The following is a 20204-nucleotide window of genomic DNA, read 5'->3' as shown; positions in this document are numbered from 1 at the left end:
AGTTAATCCCGAGTACCGAACTGAATTAACATCACCGGAACCGGTAACGAGAATGGTACTGGTACTCGGTACCCGGTACCGACAGTACCGATCGGTACGATTCGGTACCGGTTCCGGTATACTACCTTTACGTGATTGGAATGTGGTAGAAACTGATCATCCCTAAATATTACTTTCTTTTATAAATTTAACGTTTTATTTATTTTTTTAAGGCGGGATTACATCCTTTTTTTCCCGCCAAAACTAGATCTTATTCCAGCTTCTAATCTATCATTGATTGATTTGGTATATACCTTTTCCACTCCCTCTCTCTAGAATCAACTACAATTTGTTTTCTTTTATACACAAACACCCATTCCATTCAACTAGTAATACACAGAAAGGAGAGAAAGAAGGATCGTAAAAAAAAGAGAGAAAAGTGAGAGACCGATAAAGGGTAAGAAATCGAGAGGGGTTGTTGTAGGGAGAGATAAATACACATAGGAGAGATCAGGATTATAGAAAACATAAAAAGAAAGGAGAGAAAAGAAAGCAATTACACCATCTGCAATCAAAGAGATTCGTCATCTGTACTGCGTATCTCAGTTTCTCATTCAACGCTCATGATTCATGTTTACCTTACTTCAGGTCTGATCTTCTATTTTTGTTTTCTGTTCTCCCTTTTGTACCCCTCTCATACGTTTGTTCTGTATGAGATTATGAGTTCAGATTTATTAAAAAGCACAGGGTCAACAAAACTTACAATATTTCGGGATTACTTAGAGGTTAGATTGCAAGGAAATTTAGGCGGGGATGCCTATGGTTTTGGTGGCAGATTGTTGCATGTATAATTGTTTAATTTTTACTTATTTTCCATTAAATCTTAAATCTCCAACTTGCAGCTAACAGGGTCTGACTTAGAGACTATTGATTGTACTACATGCAAATCTTCTTGTTATTAGCATTTAGCAATATACTTTATTTTAATAAAAGGTATTTTTTATAGTAAATAGTTTCTTATTTTCAATTTTAATAGCAACGTACTTTATTTTAATTCATTTTTTATCATAATGGTTAACTGTTATTATTAGCCATAACCATTATGGTTAACTTGTGCTAACAGGTCCTGACCAAGTGATTTTGATTGTAGTACATGCAAATCTTCTTGTTATGCCATTTCTGACCAAGACTCAAACACACAAACAACTGTGTTACATTTTACATTAGGCAATTAGCAATGTACTTGCAATAATCCATTTGTTTACTAGTTTTAACACTTTTTTGTTTGTGCCCCTACCCAAAATATCCTAAAACCGGCCGTATGACCAAATATTCAACTAGTGTATGGAACGAAGCAGTGGTTGTTTATCTGTCTAGTGTTTTTTTCTTTAAAAAAATTTAGTTTTTTCTCTCATTGACATTTCCGAATTGATGTGTGGTTTCAATTTTTGGTTGTATCTTGAATGGATCTTTGTTTCTGGTCTTCATAGATTTACTCTCAGCTTTGATGGGTCTATTTTTGCTATGAGACTGCGGGTGAAATTCTGTTTAGACTAGTTCTTTTGGGGGTGCTCTCGTGATTAAGCTTGATGGTGTTCTTGTTATGGATGCTGGTGGCAGAAAGTTGATTTGCTGAGTTGTTTACTCCCTTTGACGTTTTTACCCCTGGATTTGTCTTGCATCTGTGAGGTGTTTTCTTGATCGGTTTCTCTTATGTGTTACGGAGCTGCGGGATTGCTTTCTTGTTTTTCTTTGGTATTGCTTGTGTTGCTGGTTGCTGTGTATTTTCAAGATAGTTGGTGGATGTTTGTTCAATTTATGACCCTTTTACCCCTGCTTGGAGTTCTTTGGATGTGGTACTTGCTGATTGAATATTTATTTTTCTTTTCTTCTCTTGGCCTTTATTCTTGCTTGCCCTGCTATCAAGGTTGCTGGTGGAATAGATTTTCGCTATCTGGACCTTCTTACCCTCGGGGGGTGGGGGGGGGGTGGGGGATCTTCTGCTTGCTTAATATTGTTCTCTGTTCTTTGGATCATTAGATTCTTTTGTTTTTGTTGTACATGGTTGTTTTGTATGATTTGTTTCCATCTTCCTGTTGGTGTTTGTTGACTATTAGCGTCTGAGCTGTTCAAAAAAAAAAAAAAACTTGTCACCTCCATGCTGCCCTCTTTCCTGTAATAAAGTATTTGGCCTTAAAATTAAAACTTATAAGCCAATGGTTAATTTCAAACTGTGATGTTACAAGTTGCATACTTTGTCTATGTTCGATGTTACATGTGTCAAGTTACAATACTATCGAGGGAAGAAATTCAATTGTTTTGGTGTGGATTTAATAATTTAGTCTTGGTTTTGGTAGTCTGTTGATTGCAACTATGGAGTGCTAATTGTATTATTAAGCTGACTTATTAATTAAGGCACATTTATATTTGGTAAAAGAAGTCAAAAAGCCCCGTTGTTTAAAAATGGGTCATATAGCTACTTGAACTTATCTCTTCTAGTAATAGTAATAGAACCCGTTTTTTTCTAGAGGCCGGGTTGCAAACCCATATAGCCAAAAGTACCGGTTTTTAAGTTGAGAAATGGGTTATTTAAGTATAACCCATTTCTTTCCGTTAAACCGGTTCTTTCCGTTAAACCGGGTCCTATAACTTTTCCCTTTATAAGTCCCGGTTTTTTCATAATATATCCCGGTTTTCCAAGAAACCGGGACCTATTTGGCGAGTCCTATAAGGTGTTTTGTAGTAGTGCCCCTACTAAGACCACGCTTTCATTATCTAATATCCAAGTTTGGTCTTCTCTCTGGATCGTCCATCTTGCGGGGGCATATCGAGATATAATCCGATATACATCAACTTATTTTATCATATTTATCACATGTATTTTTCATAGTCAAATTCTGTTGTATAATTCCTATTATCTCTCAATAGTTAGCTGAATATGTACCATAAATACCCTTGTATTTTCTTTGTATCGATAAGTAATACAATTACAACTTCTTCTCCTTCTTCACGTATTATCCGTAATTTCATAGTTTCTTCCTTCTCTTCTACCGGAGCGGGCACTCACTCGAAGAGTGCAAGTCTTGCACCTAGTTTGATCGTATCAATCGCACTAATGCTCTCCAATTGGGTTTACTGAGAAAAAGATGATTAAGAAAATTCATTCAAGTGTCACCACACACCAGGAGCATGACACATGGTTTTAAAAAATAAATTCATTTAAAATAATTAGTATCACTTTTGTATGTGTTAGGAAAGTAAGTAAAAATGGGAGTCTCCGTAAGGATGTATTATCAGTAGTACATCACAACTTTTACAGCTTAAAGTTTTCTTATGTTTAATTAGCATCCAAATATATGTGAAAGATAATATTATAAATATATATTTGACATGTGAAACAACGTTATTTATTTCCTACTTTTCTAATTTATATGTTTTATACCGTTTTTGTTTTGGAGTTTTACCACGTGATAAAATGTATCATATACATTTTGGAACTTTTTTAACATATGATATATTACAGAAGGGTAAAGTACTAAATTATAAAAGAAACCTCGTTAAAATTAGAAAAGAGTCCCAGGATAGCTCTATCCTTGGTCTGCTATTCAGTAGCTAAGAGAAATAAGCAACTGGTACTTTATTTATTCATTAATCAATTTTTTGCTTTAAAGTTGGTTTTATCATTATCTTTCAGATCTGATTGTAAGATTCAATAGAAACATTACAGTAAACAATAAGAATGTTAGCAATCGAGTTTGTAAGTTTATGTTGATAAATACAAACAACGCCTTTTCAATTTAAACTATATGCACTTAATAAAGTTCAATTTATAAATAAATGCACCAGTACAAACCCAAACAGACAAAAGAATTATGATAATTACTTAATATAGACACAGAAACCATACCCTTCAAATTTCCTGGTATTTGTATCTTTATGAAGGTCAAACCATCAAACCTTCACGGTAGTCTCAATCCTTAAATGCCTTAAATATTGAGTATTTTTACGACAATGTAAAATCGAATCATGGTCTATCATTTGACTCCAGGTAACCAACAGTAGCTACATGAGGGTGTGTATACTCTGAAATGAAAATAAGTCAAATATATAAAGCTCGTTTATTGAATAGTTCAAAGCTAAGCTTGAGATAAAATAAATTTAATGTCAACCAAAATAATTGTCCGAGTAACTCTTGAGAACGAGCGTCTAAAAAAAGAAGAATGTGGCCTAGTTGCCTTGGAAGCGTTGACAAGTGTTTTAATATACAAATTAGTGACATATTCTTTTGGTGTTACTTGCTATTTATACCTCTCAGCTTTACATCCAAAAGCATAACCTCTCTCCCTCAACCCCATCCTCTCTAACTACCGGTGAACCATGAGAGTTACCACCGGTGTCCCGTTCAGGGTCCCTTTATGGCCTATAGTCATCGCATTAACCGTCTTTGGTGTTGCGAACCTTATAGCTGTCTCGGCTGATCCTTATATCTATTCTTCACCACCACCACCATATATGTATAAGTCTCCACCACCACCTGTGCATTCACCACCACCGTCATATCTTTACAAGTCCCCACCACCACCGGTGCATTCACCACCACCACCATATCTTTACAAGTCGCCACCACCACCGGTGCATTCACCACCACCACCATATCTTTACAAGTCCCCACCACCACCGGTGCATTCACCACCACCACCATATCTTTACAAGTCCCCACCACCACCGGTGCATTCACCACCACCGCCATATTTATACAAGTCTCCACCACCGCCAGTTAAGTCACCACCACCACCACCATACTACTACAAGTCTCCACCTCCACCGGTGCATTCTCCACCACCACCTTACTACTACAAATCCCCACCGCCACCAACAAAGTCTCCCCCACACTATTACTATAGTTCTCCACCACCATCAAAATCCTACTACCCCGTACCTTACCCTCACCACAAGAAACTCATCGTAAAGGTCGTGGGCAAAGTTTACTGCTACAGCTGCTATGACTGGAAATACCCAATCCAATCACACGCCAAGCATCACCTCAAAGGTATAAACTTTAGTTTCTCGCACTACCTTAACTGTTTTATATATATGACTTGATGTGTATGCATGTTCTTTGATGGTTGACCAATGTTCTATGTTTCTGGTTTTCCACATCTCTTTTACCTAACGATACACTTAGACATATAGACAATTAATGTTCAGAAAATATGTATCTTATCTTTTGGTTTTATTCGCTTACTATCTTGCATTTTAAAATAAATAAATAAAAAACATCAAAATGAAAGATATGTATATTTCCCAGAAAATGAAACTTTAATTTTCTAAAATTTCAATTTTGAGTTAACATGTTAAGACATATAATCATATATTGATTACTTATTATCCCATTACCAAATAAATTATAATACTTCAAAAAAAATAATAATAAATAAAGATACCATGCTAAGGTTTCAATGAATATATTCATTGTATGAAAGGCTACATTATAAGTTATATATTTATGATTATTTTGTATAAGAATTAATAATATTTATTTAATTTAAGTATTTATACCCGAAATCATATCATGCATAGCATAACATGTTTTAATTTTGTAGTAACCGTTATTACAAAAGGTGGACCAAAAAATATACATGAAGTTGACTTTTTTTTATTTGTGTTGAAAAAGGTGCTGTTGTCGAAATTACTTGCAAGGCTATTGGCCAGAAAGAAATTTTTGCATATGGAAAGACTAAGATCAATGGCAAATATGCAATTACGGTTGACGGTTTAGACTATTCCAAGTATGGAGGAGCAAAAGCTTGTACCGCTAAGCTTCATATGGCACCAAAAGGAACCAAATGTAATATTCCAACAAATCTTCATGGTGGTTTGAAGGGTGCCGTGCTAAAGGTCAAATCCAAAAATGCTTATGAGGTTGTCCTTGAGGCCGAATCATTTGCATACGCTCCTAAGACTCCTTCTACGCTTTGTGAGAAGCCAAAGCCAAAACCAGAGCCCACTCCTTCTCCATATTATTACAAATCTCCACCACCGCCGCCACCCACTTACTTGTACAAGTCTCCCCCTCCACCCGTTAAGTCTCCTCCGATATATCACTACACTTCACCCCCACCCCCTAAGAAATCACCACCTCCTCCGTACCACTACACATCACCCCCACCACCCAAGAAATCACCACCTCCCCCATACCATTACACATCTCCTCCCCCACCGGTTAAATCTCCACCACCACCATACCACTACACTTCCCCTCCACCACCAGTGAAGACTCCTCCCAAGTACCACTACACATCACCCCCACCACCTAAGAAATCACCACCTTCCCCATACTACTACAAATCGCCTCCACCACCGGTTAAATCTCCACCCCCACCTTACCATTACACTTCACCACCACCACCAGTGAAATCTCCACCACCACCATACCATTACACTTCACCACCACCACCGGTGAAGTCACCACCCCCACCTTATCACTACACATCACCTCCACCACCGGTGAAGTCACCACCCCCACCTTATCACTACACATCACCTCCACCACCAGTGAAATCTCCGCCACCACCATACCATTACACATCGCCTCCACCTCCTGTTAAGTCACCACCTCCTCCATACCACTATACATCACCTCCACCACCAATGAAATCGTCTCCCCCACCATATCACTACACTTCACCACCTCCACCCGTGAAATATCCACCGCCACCATACCATTACACTTCACCTCCCCCACCAATGAAATCTCCACCCCCACCGTACCACTACAGTTCACCTCCTCCACCGGTAAAATCCCCTCCACCACCATACCACTACACATCACCCCCACCTCCCGTGAAGTCTCCACCACCCCCATACCACTACACCTCACCTCCACCACCAATTAAGTCACCACCACCACCATACCACTATACATCACCACCACCACCGGTTAAATCCCCACCACCACCTTACCATTATACATCACCTCCACCACCCATGAAATCTCCACCTCCTCCATACCATTACACCTCACCACCACCACCAGTTAAGACCCCACCACCACCATACCATTACACCTCACCTCCTCCACCAACTAAGTCCCCACCACCACCATACCACTACACATCGCCTCCTCCACCAGTTAAATCTCCACCACCACCATATCATTATTCTTCACCTCCACCACCAGTTAAGTCCCCACCACCACCGTATCACTACACATCACCTCCACCACCTGTGAAATCTCCACCACCTCCATACCACTACACCTCTCCACCACCACCAGTTAAGTCCCCACCACCACCATACCACTATACATCACCTCCACCACCAGTTAAATCCCCACCTCCACCTTACCACTATACCTCTCCCCCACCACCAGTTAAGTCCTCACCGCCACCCTACCACTACACATCACCTCCACCACCTTTGAAATCTCCACCACCTCCATACCATTACACATCACCCCCACCACCGGTTATGTCACCACCACCTCGTTACCACTACATATCTCCCCCTCCACCAGTAAAATCACCTCTTCCGCCCGTATACATCTATGGTTCTCCTCCACCCCCAACTAATTATTAGACTCCCATAACTTTGTTGTTTGCAAGATACAACCATGTAAGTATATTTTTATTTCTTTTTCGATATCATGAAACATTCCCAACACTATTACAAATCTTTAAATACATGACAAATCCATAACAACATCATATTTATTTATGTAGGTTTTTTGAGTATGAGTTTAATTAAGAAGGTTCCTCTAGGGGATGTTTGAAAAGTTGTTCATCCACAACCATTCCATTTCAATAAGTTCCTAAATGATGCACTTCACTTCATGAATCTTTTTGTTACAAATATTTCTTTTCCACATCATCCTTGTGGTTCATCCTATCCTTTAAAAAAGAGTTCGAAGGGTTATATACTGGAAACGTAAAAAAAAGTACAATTGTTTGTCGCCCGAAGAGAGTGATAAGAGCGTTGTGGCTTTAATATTTTTCTTTTCATGTTTCTTATTTCTATTGTGTAAAGGATAACTGATGGTTCTTTTTATTTTTATATATTATTGGGGTAATCTTCTCATTTTATTTTTTGGACTCTTATATTCTTGGAGATATGGCCAATACACAACATATTGGTATCCAAATTAATTACATGAGCCTATATGGGTTACCCACTTGACCCAAGATAAAAACATTGACAAATAAATTAAGACGGAATCAATTTATTATTTAATGAGTGTCTATAAATAATTGGTAGTTATTGTAATTAATTACTATTTTTTAAAATGTTAATTAATATTTAGAAATTAATTGGCGGAAACTAAATAATTATGCTTAGAAGATTTATATAAATTAGTTAAATACATAATAGTTAATTCTAAAGGATAATTACTAATGAATAAGATAATTTATCCTTGATTCAAATTTAGAAATGATAATATTCCCACTAACTATATAAAAGGAGCAAGCATAAGGGTTTCAAGGGTCTATTCAAAACCATAAAGTCATCCACCCTTTTTCCTCTCCTCATCTTTGGGCAACAACAACCTGAAGAAAACAAAACACATGTTTCTTGGTGGTCAAAATTCTCAAGTCTCCAAAGCTAGGGTTCTTGCTTGTTTGCTGGTTAAGGGTTATGATCCTATCAAAGGACTCTTGTTTGAGTTCCTCAATCTTATTCACATTTCTTAAAGGCATTTTGTAAACCTCTTTTTAGGGTTAGGGTTTCTATTGATAGAAATAATCATGATCTAATGTTTAATTATATATGGTCTTGACTTAAATGCTTATTTGTTTTCTTTTTAATTAACTATTTTCTTATGAAGAAGAAGAACACCTTATTATCCAACAATGGTATCAGATCCTTAGATTCTTGTTAATAGCACTTTGAAATAAGTTTTCAAAAACTTAATGTGTATGATCTTGTACATACTGCTTGGGAAAGTGTGTGTAAAAAACATACACATTAAGGCTGTGGGGAGTGGTCACAACCAACCCACCGAAAAAGTGGTGTCACCTCTGCTCCACGCCAACTTCACCACCAACCCACTACACGTAGGAAATGGTCACCACTTCACCATTATCTTTTTTTTTTTTATTTTTTTATTTTTTATGATTAAATTAAATAAAAACTTAATTTAAAACATATATATATATATATATATATATAAAATAAACCATATATATATATATATATATATATATATATATATATATATATAAAGAGAGAGAGAGAGAGAGAGAGAGAGAGAGCCGAAAGCTTAATTTAATTTAAAGATAAATATAAGGGTATAATGAGGAACAAAGATACATTTTTAGGGACCATATATGTAACTACAATTAAAAACAAAATAGATGAAAGCCATGTTACTGTTGTTGATTATTTTTGATTGGCTATCTTGGCCAGTCTTTGCACTCATGCCACACCAAAGCCACCAACCCTTAGGGTGGTGTTCACTAGTCTTTTGGATGCCACGTCGGCTTCCACGTGTGGGCTTTTATCCTATAACACTGTAAATTTTCAAATAAAATTTTCATTTTTAAAATCACATAATTCAATATCACATTTCCAAAAAGACCACAAAATGTATAAGTTGTCGAAACACAATTCAACAAATGTTTATTAAAATCCCAGAATCCTCAAAATCATTATCTCTAACTGGTGTGTACAATCAAGTCGGCGCCTTCCCGCAATCTTGAGAAGTACATGAAACACATATCACACAACATGGTAAGCACGAAATATAGTGAGTTCCCCAAAATACCACACAAAAATAATTAGCCTCTCATGGCTATATCTCATAAAGACCCTCTGGTTCATGTGTCTTAGTGAGGACCGTCCGGTCTCACAACTCGGGTTGGACCCTCCGGTCCTAACCACTAAATCACAAAATAATATACAACATAAATCACAAAGACAAATGCATAATATCACGTAACTCAACATAAGCATATAAGACCCTCCGGTCACACTTTATTACCAGTCAGGTAATTATAGTGAGAAGACTCACCTCGTAAGTAAAGCAAGTATGTCTCGTACTCGAACCACCAGTCTAGCCTCTACCTAACGTATATCGTAATTAACTCTAATTAATAAACTACCCCCAAAGATGTTATGCTAAATCCTCTACTGATTTTCAAAAGGATAAAAGACCATTTTAGCCTTCCATGGCCTCCAAAGTCCACAATTTGACCAAACCCTAAAAGTCAACACCACGCTTGTACGCAGTCGTCGTAAGCACGTAATTATCCGTGTTTGACAAGGATTCCTCCTCCGCAATGTTGATCTTCTGGAACATTCGTACTCACATCGTGAATCGTAAATATTCACGTCGTGAGTTGAGCTTTCTTGTGGACTTTTATTCTTTTAAGTCTTCAAGCCTCCAAAGTTCCATGCTTTGTCACTTTTAGTCCCTTTTCTTCAAAACGCCTTCTATTTGGCTGCAATATATATATTTTAACCTTATAAGTACCATTATTCAATGCAAATAACCAAAATATTAATAAAAATATAAGTAAATATTGCCTAAAAACATGTATACATATGGCAATATCACATGGCGTACAACCCCTTTACGCTGGGTGTACTACTTTATCATGCATGCATCGGGAAACTTCGACGCTAAGCTGGTCGTATCTGGGAGTACACTTAGCGTACGACCCAAACTTATTTTCCCCACTCTCCTGGTCTTAATCTGTTAAGACCTTAGATATAATCTCAGATCTGGACTCAATTAAGGCTAATACTCCATAAAGTTTTTGACTTTAAGCCTTAGCTTAGCTAAGCAAGTCTAAAACTCCTAAACTCACTCCTTACTCACAAAAGTTCTCATATATCATGTATGGGAAGATCTTGACGTCCAAGATCCCATTTTAATGAGTCCACTCAACTGGAGACACTTAAAGGGACAAGTATTATGCTCTGGACTTCAACAAACTCATAAAGATTCAGGCTTTAGAACATAAACCCTAAAATGAACCACAATATCCACAAATCAAAACAATGACAAAGCTTTGAGCTTGATACCTCCAAATGATGCACCAACCATAAGGAAACTCAGATTGAAAGCTTGTACTCCAACTCTACTCTCTTCAAAGCTCCTTCTTCACCCAAAGAATCTACAAATATCACTGAAAAGCTCCAAATGGCCACTCAAGCTAAGAAAACGGAAATTAGCGTTTTGAGGGAAGTCGAAGTCCGGGAATGGTGTCGGGAAATGAGGCCACCATGTTTCTTAAATAGGGACACACCACAAAATTAGGGTTTTCACTCTGAGCCTAGTACGCCCAGCATACTAGGTGGCCTTCGTGTCCATAATATGCACATAAGTACACTAAGTGTAGACACGCATATGCCCCACGTACTCATTTGCCACCTTTTGTCAATTAAGGGCTACATTTGACAATTCAATAAAAAGTATGGGCTATAGATACATACCTTATTTCTGGGTGTTACATATCCCATTCCGGATAGACTAAGCTTTCAAGTTACATATTGATACGACAAGAACGATTAAGTTTTGAATTCAACGTCTTTGTTTCCCTTTTATTTTGATTTTATTATAATTTTAGTTGTATGTTTTGGCATGAACTAATACAAGAATAACTAAGAAGCTTGTTTATATATTATGTCTTTAAAATAGTTTTATGTAAGATGTTAACAAAAATTGTTTTGTAAATTGTTTAATTACAATAGTTTTCAAAATAATGTTACATGTTATTATATGGATACGGTCATTTATTGAATCATTTCGGACCTGTGTTTATGATGACTTGAGTTGTTTAGTTTATTTAGATTAGTTTAATCGTGACTTGCATGATGTTTCCTTATTTATTTGTAATGTACTTTTCTTTTGTAATTATAATACAAATTATATTAGTTAGGGAAATGTTTTAGATTGGAAATTATAGATAAATAAAGACCAAAGTGAACCAAGCAAGGGCTATAGTGATTCGAGCCTTGATGGTGTTCCATTCGAGTAACGGGTGTAGATGATAGTACAACTGGAGCCGTACATTATTGTTGTTGTTTTTCCTTAGAATGAATGAAAATTTTCTTATGATGGCTCACTAGAGAAATGCATACGACTGAGACAATAGTTACCGTTACCTGAATGTGATTTGTGTTATTTAATGTTTTGTCTGGGACTATGAAACCAGGAAACTTGTTTAAATTAAAAAATATATTTGACATGAAAATGTTTTAAAAAAAATGATAATTTATAAAAAAAAATATATGAATAATTTAAAGTGCTCTAAAGATAATTTTTTCGAAATATAGTCAAAATTGTTTTATTTGAACAAAGAAAAAGCCCATTTTGAAAATATAAATCTTATGCTACCCATTTGTATTACACACTTATTATAATGTCTTCCACCATGGTTCAAATGGATGATTTATTATATTAGCTTATGATTGGTACAAAACCCGTCATAAGATAAGATAAACATAAATACGGATTAAACGTGCCAATGTTGACATAAACCTTTGAATCCCGCAGATCTAAGAGTCTCATAAACAATGGGATTGGTAAAGGGTGTTACCTACCTAAGTAACTTCTCCTTTTGATTATGTCATACATTTTTCAATTAGGACTGAAATATGGTTCTTCTCCTTTGATAACATAATATACCGGGTAATTGATTTTATAAAGAATATAATCAAATCACTTTCAAAATTTCGTATAACTTTCTATATGTACTGAAATGCAAAATCCTAAAACCCAAACTTCTCAACACTAAGTATCCTTTTAAATAATAAATTAAATGGATCAAACTATCTTGACTGACATCATAATCTGGGAAATGTTTTCATGTATGATAAGAAAGGTCAAGCTCTAAACCTCGTGTTGACAATGCAACTAGAGGTCAACTATAGGAGAATAATGGTTATGTCCTTTGAGTCTAATGGTTATTTCCTTGAGGCTACTGAGGTTACAAGCACCGTGCATGTGAACATCGTTCTAGATATTCAAAAGATTTTTGAAAATTTTAGGTCGTTTGATATCACTATGCAGCTTAACAAAATGTTTCAATTACAAGATAGGTTATAACACCCAACCTGTAACACATTAAAACACTATTTTCTTTATAAAACATTTTCTTTCAGCGGGTCCTTTTATAAAATATGGTCCCGAAGTTTGCTCATTTCATTTAAAAATACATTTGTAAAAATATTCGTTCGGGTATTACAACTGACACAATAAACCATAACAAACCTACAAGTTGCTTACGTCATGGAAGTAATGCCCATGTTCTATCCATTAGCTCTGTGATGTTTGTCTCAACTTAACATTCTAAGTTTTATCTCAAAACATGGAATACATGGCATTTAAACAAATATATAGGACAATCATAGTTTGGTGAGCTACATGGGTCTACACACAAAATTATTATTAAACCACTTGACAAAACTTTAATTTGACATGTATTTTTAAATGAAATGCAAGGCATGATATGCATGTCGTCACTCAATGCAACACTTCTCGAGCCATCCTGAGAGTCTCAACTATCTTTTGAATCTAATGTCCATAAGGACCGCCCCAATTAGGTTAGTCATATAAAGTGACTTAGAATGTTGACCAATACCGAAGAGCAGATCATCCAAGTAAGGCCCCGTAATTTGATCCCATGAGAACCCCTAGGAAACTTTGGTCCCCAGACGGACTCCTTGGGGAACATTACATTAGCCCCTATGCTGGCCACTTGGGCAACATTTCATTGGTCCCCATGCGGACACCTTGGGAAAGGCGACAAAATTTCCAATACTATGCAATTCTCTGATATAATGCATGATTACTAGTTTTCCTTAACTGACTCAATCATGCCTAAGTGATTGATGCTCATGCACATGCACATTTAATAATCACATTACATAGTAAAAGATTTAAACATAATATAACTATAAATATGGTTTGTTAAACCTTTTCAATAATTTGTATAAGAAATCATAGCTAGCTAACCATTAATCATAAAAGAGTTCGTTTATTCAAATTTCCTTTCAAAACATGTAACTTACTCTTTATATAAAGAATCCATTTACTCTCTAGCTAGTATTTATTACCATTTCAACAATAAAACATTTCTAAATCATTTTCAAACCTTTCATGAAATACATTTCTAATATGCCATGCACCCCAAATGGGAAAATCCACATGTACTCACCTGGCCATTTAGTGAAGACTAACTTCCTATTTGGCTCTAGCATCGCGCTATCTTTTAGCTCAAACCTAATCCAAGCTATATGGACAAATTCGCAGTACCTCATAACTTGTTGCAATACACGTAGGAGCTTATTTTCATATATATTATAGTGAACCTTATTGACTGATCACTAACACACCAAGGTAAGTATTTGTTACCAATTAACCAAGCTCCTCAAAACCATTATCAAACGGCTTAACTCCGAAAGTACATAGCCCAATCCTATAATTAACAATCGTATAAACTAGGGTTTACATCCCTCACTATCTAATTGCGATTTTCGCCTCATAAACTATTTTCCTATGACATTATCCGTCATCTCATAACAACATCGTGTTACGAGTTTACATACTATATCGTGTTTACTATATACCGACATTAAAATGTGATTCCAAAGGCTAGATGAAGTTTCATAAATGCTTGTAGAAATCATCGGTACAACATGTTATGGAAACACACACACACACACACACACACACATATATATATATATATATATATATATATATATATATATAGCTATGGCCGTCGTGGTCACATGTTAAGATCTGTACCCGCTACGTGACCCTCTTTATTCGGAATGTGTCTTACCGTTTGAAATATGTTTTTGATACTTAAGAGATGGCACACTACGACTTTTAAAGGGTGCTTGGTATCCTTCAGACTTTTTGCTGTATTTTTTCGAATAACTATGTACTTTTTGAATAGCCATAACTTTATCATACAAACTCCATTTTATAATAACTTTGTATCCACAAAACCTTCTGAACGTGAACTACAGTGTTCTTATCATTAATCATGCAAAGAGTAAGTTGATTCTCAAATTTTTGGGTCCTCACATTGGTAAGAGCGATGTGACATACTATGATCACTCATGGGTTATAAGCTACATGAAGGTGGAAGTGTCCTGGTATATGTGTGACAACCGAAATGTAGAAGGTTAATTGAAATATTGCCAATTTCAAGTCGACACGATGAGTTGGAGGAGCCAATTCAGTGAGTTGAAGATGATGAATCGTGAGGATTTAAGGGGTCCGCTTGATGATTTGAGGAGTCTCAACTCGGCGAGTAGAGGTTATTTTGGTCACGAGATTTATGAGCCAACTCGGCTGTTTGGAGGAGCCAACTCGACGACTTAGGTGCTGTTTAGGAAACCCTAATTTTGGGGGTTTTTCACCCTATTTAAACTCCTTAAGTTCCAGGTGATGGACTCATTTCCAACCTACATAGCCCTTAACCCTAATCTCGAAACCCTAGAGACTCCAAGAATGTGGTGGATCTATTGTGTGTGTTTTGGTGTGTGTTTGAAGCTTATACAAGGTGGAGAAGCTTAGTGCAAGGTGGTGGTTCAAGAAGGATCTCATAGATATTCATTCTCTACTCCATTTCAGGCACATCTTAGGTATAAAGTTCCAACCTTGTTTATCATTTGAGTAGATCTCTTATTTGGATAAAATTCATACTTTTAGCCATGGATGGGTGATTGTTGGTGAAATAGAGGTCCCAAGTGCTTATTCTTTCAAATATATGACCTTTATGAGCTCTTTTAGCATAAAGGTGCCAACTTTATGGTCCTAAGGGCTTCACGCATTCATTAAGTCCTTCTTTTGGTCTCTTTTAAGGTTTTGAGCTTCTTCTAAGCTTGAATAAGTGTAAAGTTGGAAACTTTACATGGCCATCTAGCTAAAAATATGGTCAGATCTACATCTTGGAGTTGTGTCCTTATGAAATAAGTGCTTAAAGATTAAGTCCTTACCCTTTTAAGCTTATGGTTTGGGTTTTGAACCTATTTTGGTGGTTCTTAGGGGTAAAGTTGGAAAGTTTACCCTTCATAAGGCCATTACATTTCAGATCTAGGTAGGAGAAGCTATTTGTTTCGAATATGTCGGCTTAATGGTTTGAGTTGCTTGGTCCCGGGCCAACTCGGTGAGTTGGATAGCCAACTCGGCGAGTTGTTTTGGTTTTCCCTGATTCTAAGTTGGTGAGGGTCAACTCGGTGAGTTGGATTAATTTCTTCCTGACTTTGCGGTTGTCAGAGGAACTCGGCGAGTTGAATGATAAATTCGGCGAGTTAGGTCAACTTAGGCCGTTGACTTTGACTTTTGACTCATGCCTTTGAAAAAGTTTGTCCCAAGGGCTGTTTGAAGCAATCTGAATTGGAAAGTGTAGGCTTAAGATAAAGCTCGTATAAGATTGGGCCCAATTTGCAAAATTGGGCCATTAGTGGGCTTTCATGGATTGTCTATTTTGAATCTTGTTGGATTTAGAGCTTGGGCCTTAGTTATGAATCTTGTTTGGACAGGGGTAAAATGGTCATTTTACCCCAAGTATGGATTATGGATCATGATTTGGGACCTAATTGCGAATTGGATGATATTTTGGTATTGTTAGCTTGAGGAGTTGTCTTGACAACAACTAAGGATTTATTGCAGTGGGATTCAACATTCGAGTTGAGCCTCCTCACTATTGTACGGGTTAAAGGCGACAATGTCGGAGCATTTGCTTTATGTATGGTAGGATGACTCGTGGGTCATCCCTTGGTACTGTATGAAAGAGCAGGAGGCGGCTCTTGGCACAATGTATGCAATACCAGAGTCTAAGCTCTGGAAAGTAATTAGTTAAGTAGTATAGTTTGTATGCTAGTTCTCTTTGTGATGCATGCATGGAAGACAAGGAGGTAGCTGTGGGCACTTGTCTGTAAGACCCAGGGTTGTGGCCCCCGGCCTGGCAAGAAAGACCACGAGGTGGCTCGTGGCATAATGGCTAGGCTATGGTTGACACATAACACTCTCGTTGATTATAATATATGATTGATATGTATGGCTCATGGTTATGTATGAAATATATGGATCATTTGACATGTATGGTATGTGGTATTCGGGGAACTCACTAAGCTTTGTGCTTACAGTTTTCAGTTTATGTTTCAGGTACTCCAATTGTAAAATGAAAGAGCTCGGGATAATCGCAGCGCATACACCCGTTTTTTCGTAATATGTGATTTTTGGGATTGAACTCTGATAATTGTGTTAACTGAAATACTTTTTAACGTTTATAACAAAGTTATAATAGTGTTTTGATTATAAGAAAAATGAAATTTTTATTTTGGATTTTTGGGTTGTTACTAGTTGGTATCAGAGCCTTGGTTTGAGGGATTCGGGCATACTCTAGGGTGTGCCTGGTCTCAAACGGAGGGTTTGGTGAAAACTTTTGTTAAATAAACATTTAATTAAAAAGGAATTTGTAATTGAAGAAAGGGATGTGATGCATGCAATCGGCCGAGCTCAAGCAAGTGGTTCCCGGAATACTAATACATGTTTATTATGATATGTGATATGATTATGAGAATTACATGCTAGATTAGGTCTAAGGATCTGCTCAGTATTATGTGACAGGAGATATGCCTTTATATGCCTGATTGTATGAGCCTTTAGATTGTGTGTTAGTATGGTTTTAAGATCAGTGGATAGAAAGGCTTGGTTAGTGAATGCCGGTTAGATTTTATGTTGCCTAAATGTTGCTTGCTTTGTGCAACTCTAGTCTAAGTCCAACCATTCTAGGGTTAAGTCTTTTACTCGAAGGATTATCTGATCTCTATTGCACGTGACTATATTTATGAGGTAGTTGGTCTACATTGCTGAATGTTCTTCAGGCTGAGGGTAGGGTGGGGTCGGTAATCTAGGAGAGCCTCGGGTATTCTTCAGTGGGTTAGTGATTCAGTTTAGTGAGTTTTGGTGCTTTGGCTTGAGGAGGTGACTTAGAGGATTTAGGAGGATTGTTGAGGAAAGTATGGATAGGTATGGAAGGTAGTATTAGGTTCGTATTACTGAAAGCACAGGATCCATACTCGAATTAGTGAGAGTCTTGGAGAATCTGAGAACCTTTAGGAAGGAGAATCATATTGATAGCTCTTGTCATTTCGGATCGGAGGTGAGTTGTGCACCATGTCTTCAGGAGAGTCAACCATATGATTGGATTGTCGCGGAGTTTTCGCGAGCCCTACGCGAGGAATTACCCGACATCATCGGGCGTGTCACAAATAGAGTGATTGCTAGGTTCGAGGGGTAGACCTCAGTTATTCAAGCGGATGATTGGGTGGTCGGGGTAAACCGGGAGTAGGAGATTGGTTTAGATAGGCAGCTGGGAAAGAGGAAGCGGACTTCTAGGCATGCTCGACGATCTGAGTAATTGGACGCTACCATAGCTGGTGCCAGAGACCTGAGGGGTCGTGGTGGTCACGCGAAGGATGAAGGAGCGCGTGAGAATGTGCGCAGCAAATCTAAGTACGATACGGGTGGATAGAAGGGTCACAACCACGAAGATTGCACATTGGAAGTGGTATGTTCAGAATTGGAAGTATTATGATGGGTCAGTTATTAATTGAGAATTGGGCATGGATTTGTTTCAGCATGAGTGGTCTGTCGGGGTGATTGACCATTATGGATTCTAGTCCTACAAAGGTGAAAGTGTTTGCAAGGGCTGAAGGGTTGGATGTTATTTTCGGGTTAAAAGTTTCGTTTTGGGTTTCGGTTGCCTTGGGAAGATTATTTTTGTGTGCAGAATTTTGTTTAAAATCTTCAGGTTGGTCGTTTTGTTATGAATGTTAATAAGGTGTGATTTCAAGGACAAAATCTAATTTAAGTGGGGGAGGGTTGTAACACCCAGAATCTAGAAGGTTAATTGTGAAAATATTGCCAATTTGAAATCGAACCAAGCGAGTTGGAGGAGCCAACTTGGCGAGTTGAAGATGATGAATGGTGAGGATTTAAGGGGTCTACTCGATGACTCGACTCGACAAGTAGAGGTTAATTTGGTAACGAGATTTATGACTCACCTCAGCGAGTTAGAGGAGCCAACTCTATAAGTAGGCCGCTGTTTAGTAAACCCTAATTTTGGGGGGTTTTGCACTGTATCTAAACATCTTAAGTTCTAGGTGTTGGCCTCATTTCCAGCCTCCATAGCCCCTAACCCTAATCTTGAAACCCTAGTGCCTCTAAGAGTGTTGTGGTTCCATTATGAGTGTTTTGGTGTGTGTTTGAAGCTCATTCAAAGAGGAGAAGCTTGGTGCAAGGTCATGGTTCAAGAAAGAGCTCATAGGTATTGATTCTCTGCTCCATTTTTCAGCACATCATGGGTATAAAGTTCTAAACTTTCTTATCATTTGAGTAGATCTCTTACTTGGATAAATTTCATGCTTTTAGCCATGGATGGGTGATTTTTGGGGAAATAGATGTCCCAAGTGCTTATTCTTTCAGATCTATGGTCTTTATGAGCTCTTTTGGCAAAAAGGTGCTAACTTTGTGGTCCTAAGGGCTTCATGCATTCATTAAGTCCTTCTTTTGGTCAATTTTAAGCTTTTAAGCTTCTTCTAAGCATGAATAAGTGTAAAGTTGGAAAACTTTACATGGCCATCTAGCCTCATATGGTCAGATCTACATCTTGGAGATGTGTCCATGTGGAATAAGTGCTAAATGATTAAGTCCTTGCCCTTTTAATCTTAGGGTTTGGATTTTGAACCTATTTTGTTGGTTCTTAAGGGTAAAGATGGAAACTTTACCCTTCTTAAGGCCATTTCAGTTAAGATATGGGTCGTAGAAGCTGTTAGTTTCAAATATATCGGCTTAATGGGGTGAGTTATTTGGTCCCGAGCAAACTCGACGAGTTGGATAGCCAACTCGGATTGTTGTTTTGGTTTTCCCTGATTCCAAGTTGGTGAGGGTCAACTCGGCGAGTTGATTAGACAACTCGGCAAGTTGGACCGGTTTCTACCTCACTTTGCGGTCGTTAGAGGAACTTGGCGTGTTGAAGGATAAAACTTGGAAACTTGGGTCAACTTAGGCCGTTGAATTTGACTTTTAAATTATGCCTTTGATCAATTTTTTTTCCAAGGGGTGTTTGAAGCAATTTAAATTGGAATGTGTGGGCATAGATAAGGCATGTATGGGATTTGGCCCAATTTGGAAAATTAGGCCATTATTGGGCTTTCATGGATTGTGTGGTTTAGGATGTTGTTGGATCTAGGGCTTGGTC

At 37.4% G+C, this 20204-nt stretch overlaps 1 protein-coding gene and 1 long non-coding RNA gene across 2 annotated transcripts; both read left to right on the top strand.

The window, feature by feature from the left end:
• The first annotated feature begins 278 nt into the window (after window positions 1–278).
• LOC145086741 (uncharacterized) lies at window positions 279–1871 on the top strand. The gene is made up of 2 exons (XR_013700605.1): window positions 279–627; window positions 1470–1871. It is a non-coding gene; the product is annotated as an uncharacterized LOC145086741 (long non-coding RNA).
• A 2431-nt stretch (window positions 1872–4302) lies between these two features.
• Window positions 4303–8060, top strand: LOC145086740 (uncharacterized). The gene is made up of 3 exons (XM_079024580.1): window positions 4303–5029; window positions 5654–7593; window positions 7701–8060. The coding sequence occupies exons 1-2, from the start codon at window positions 4357–4359 to the stop codon at window positions 7555–7557; spliced, it is 2577 nt and encodes an 858-aa protein (XP_078880706.1). The 5' UTR covers window positions 4303–4356; the 3' UTR covers window positions 7558–7593; window positions 7701–8060.
• Window positions 8061–20204: the final 12144 nt, after the last annotated feature.

This window comes from Lactuca serriola, chromosome 2 (genome assembly GCF_051521515.1).
Source record: "Lactuca serriola cultivar US96UC23 chromosome 2, Lser_US96UC23_V15, whole genome shotgun sequence".
NCBI classification, from domain to species: domain Eukaryota; kingdom Viridiplantae; phylum Streptophyta; class Magnoliopsida; order Asterales; family Asteraceae; genus Lactuca; species Lactuca serriola.
The sequence above is the reverse complement of the archived record's forward strand: the minus strand, read 5'-3'. Positions and strand labels throughout refer to the sequence as shown.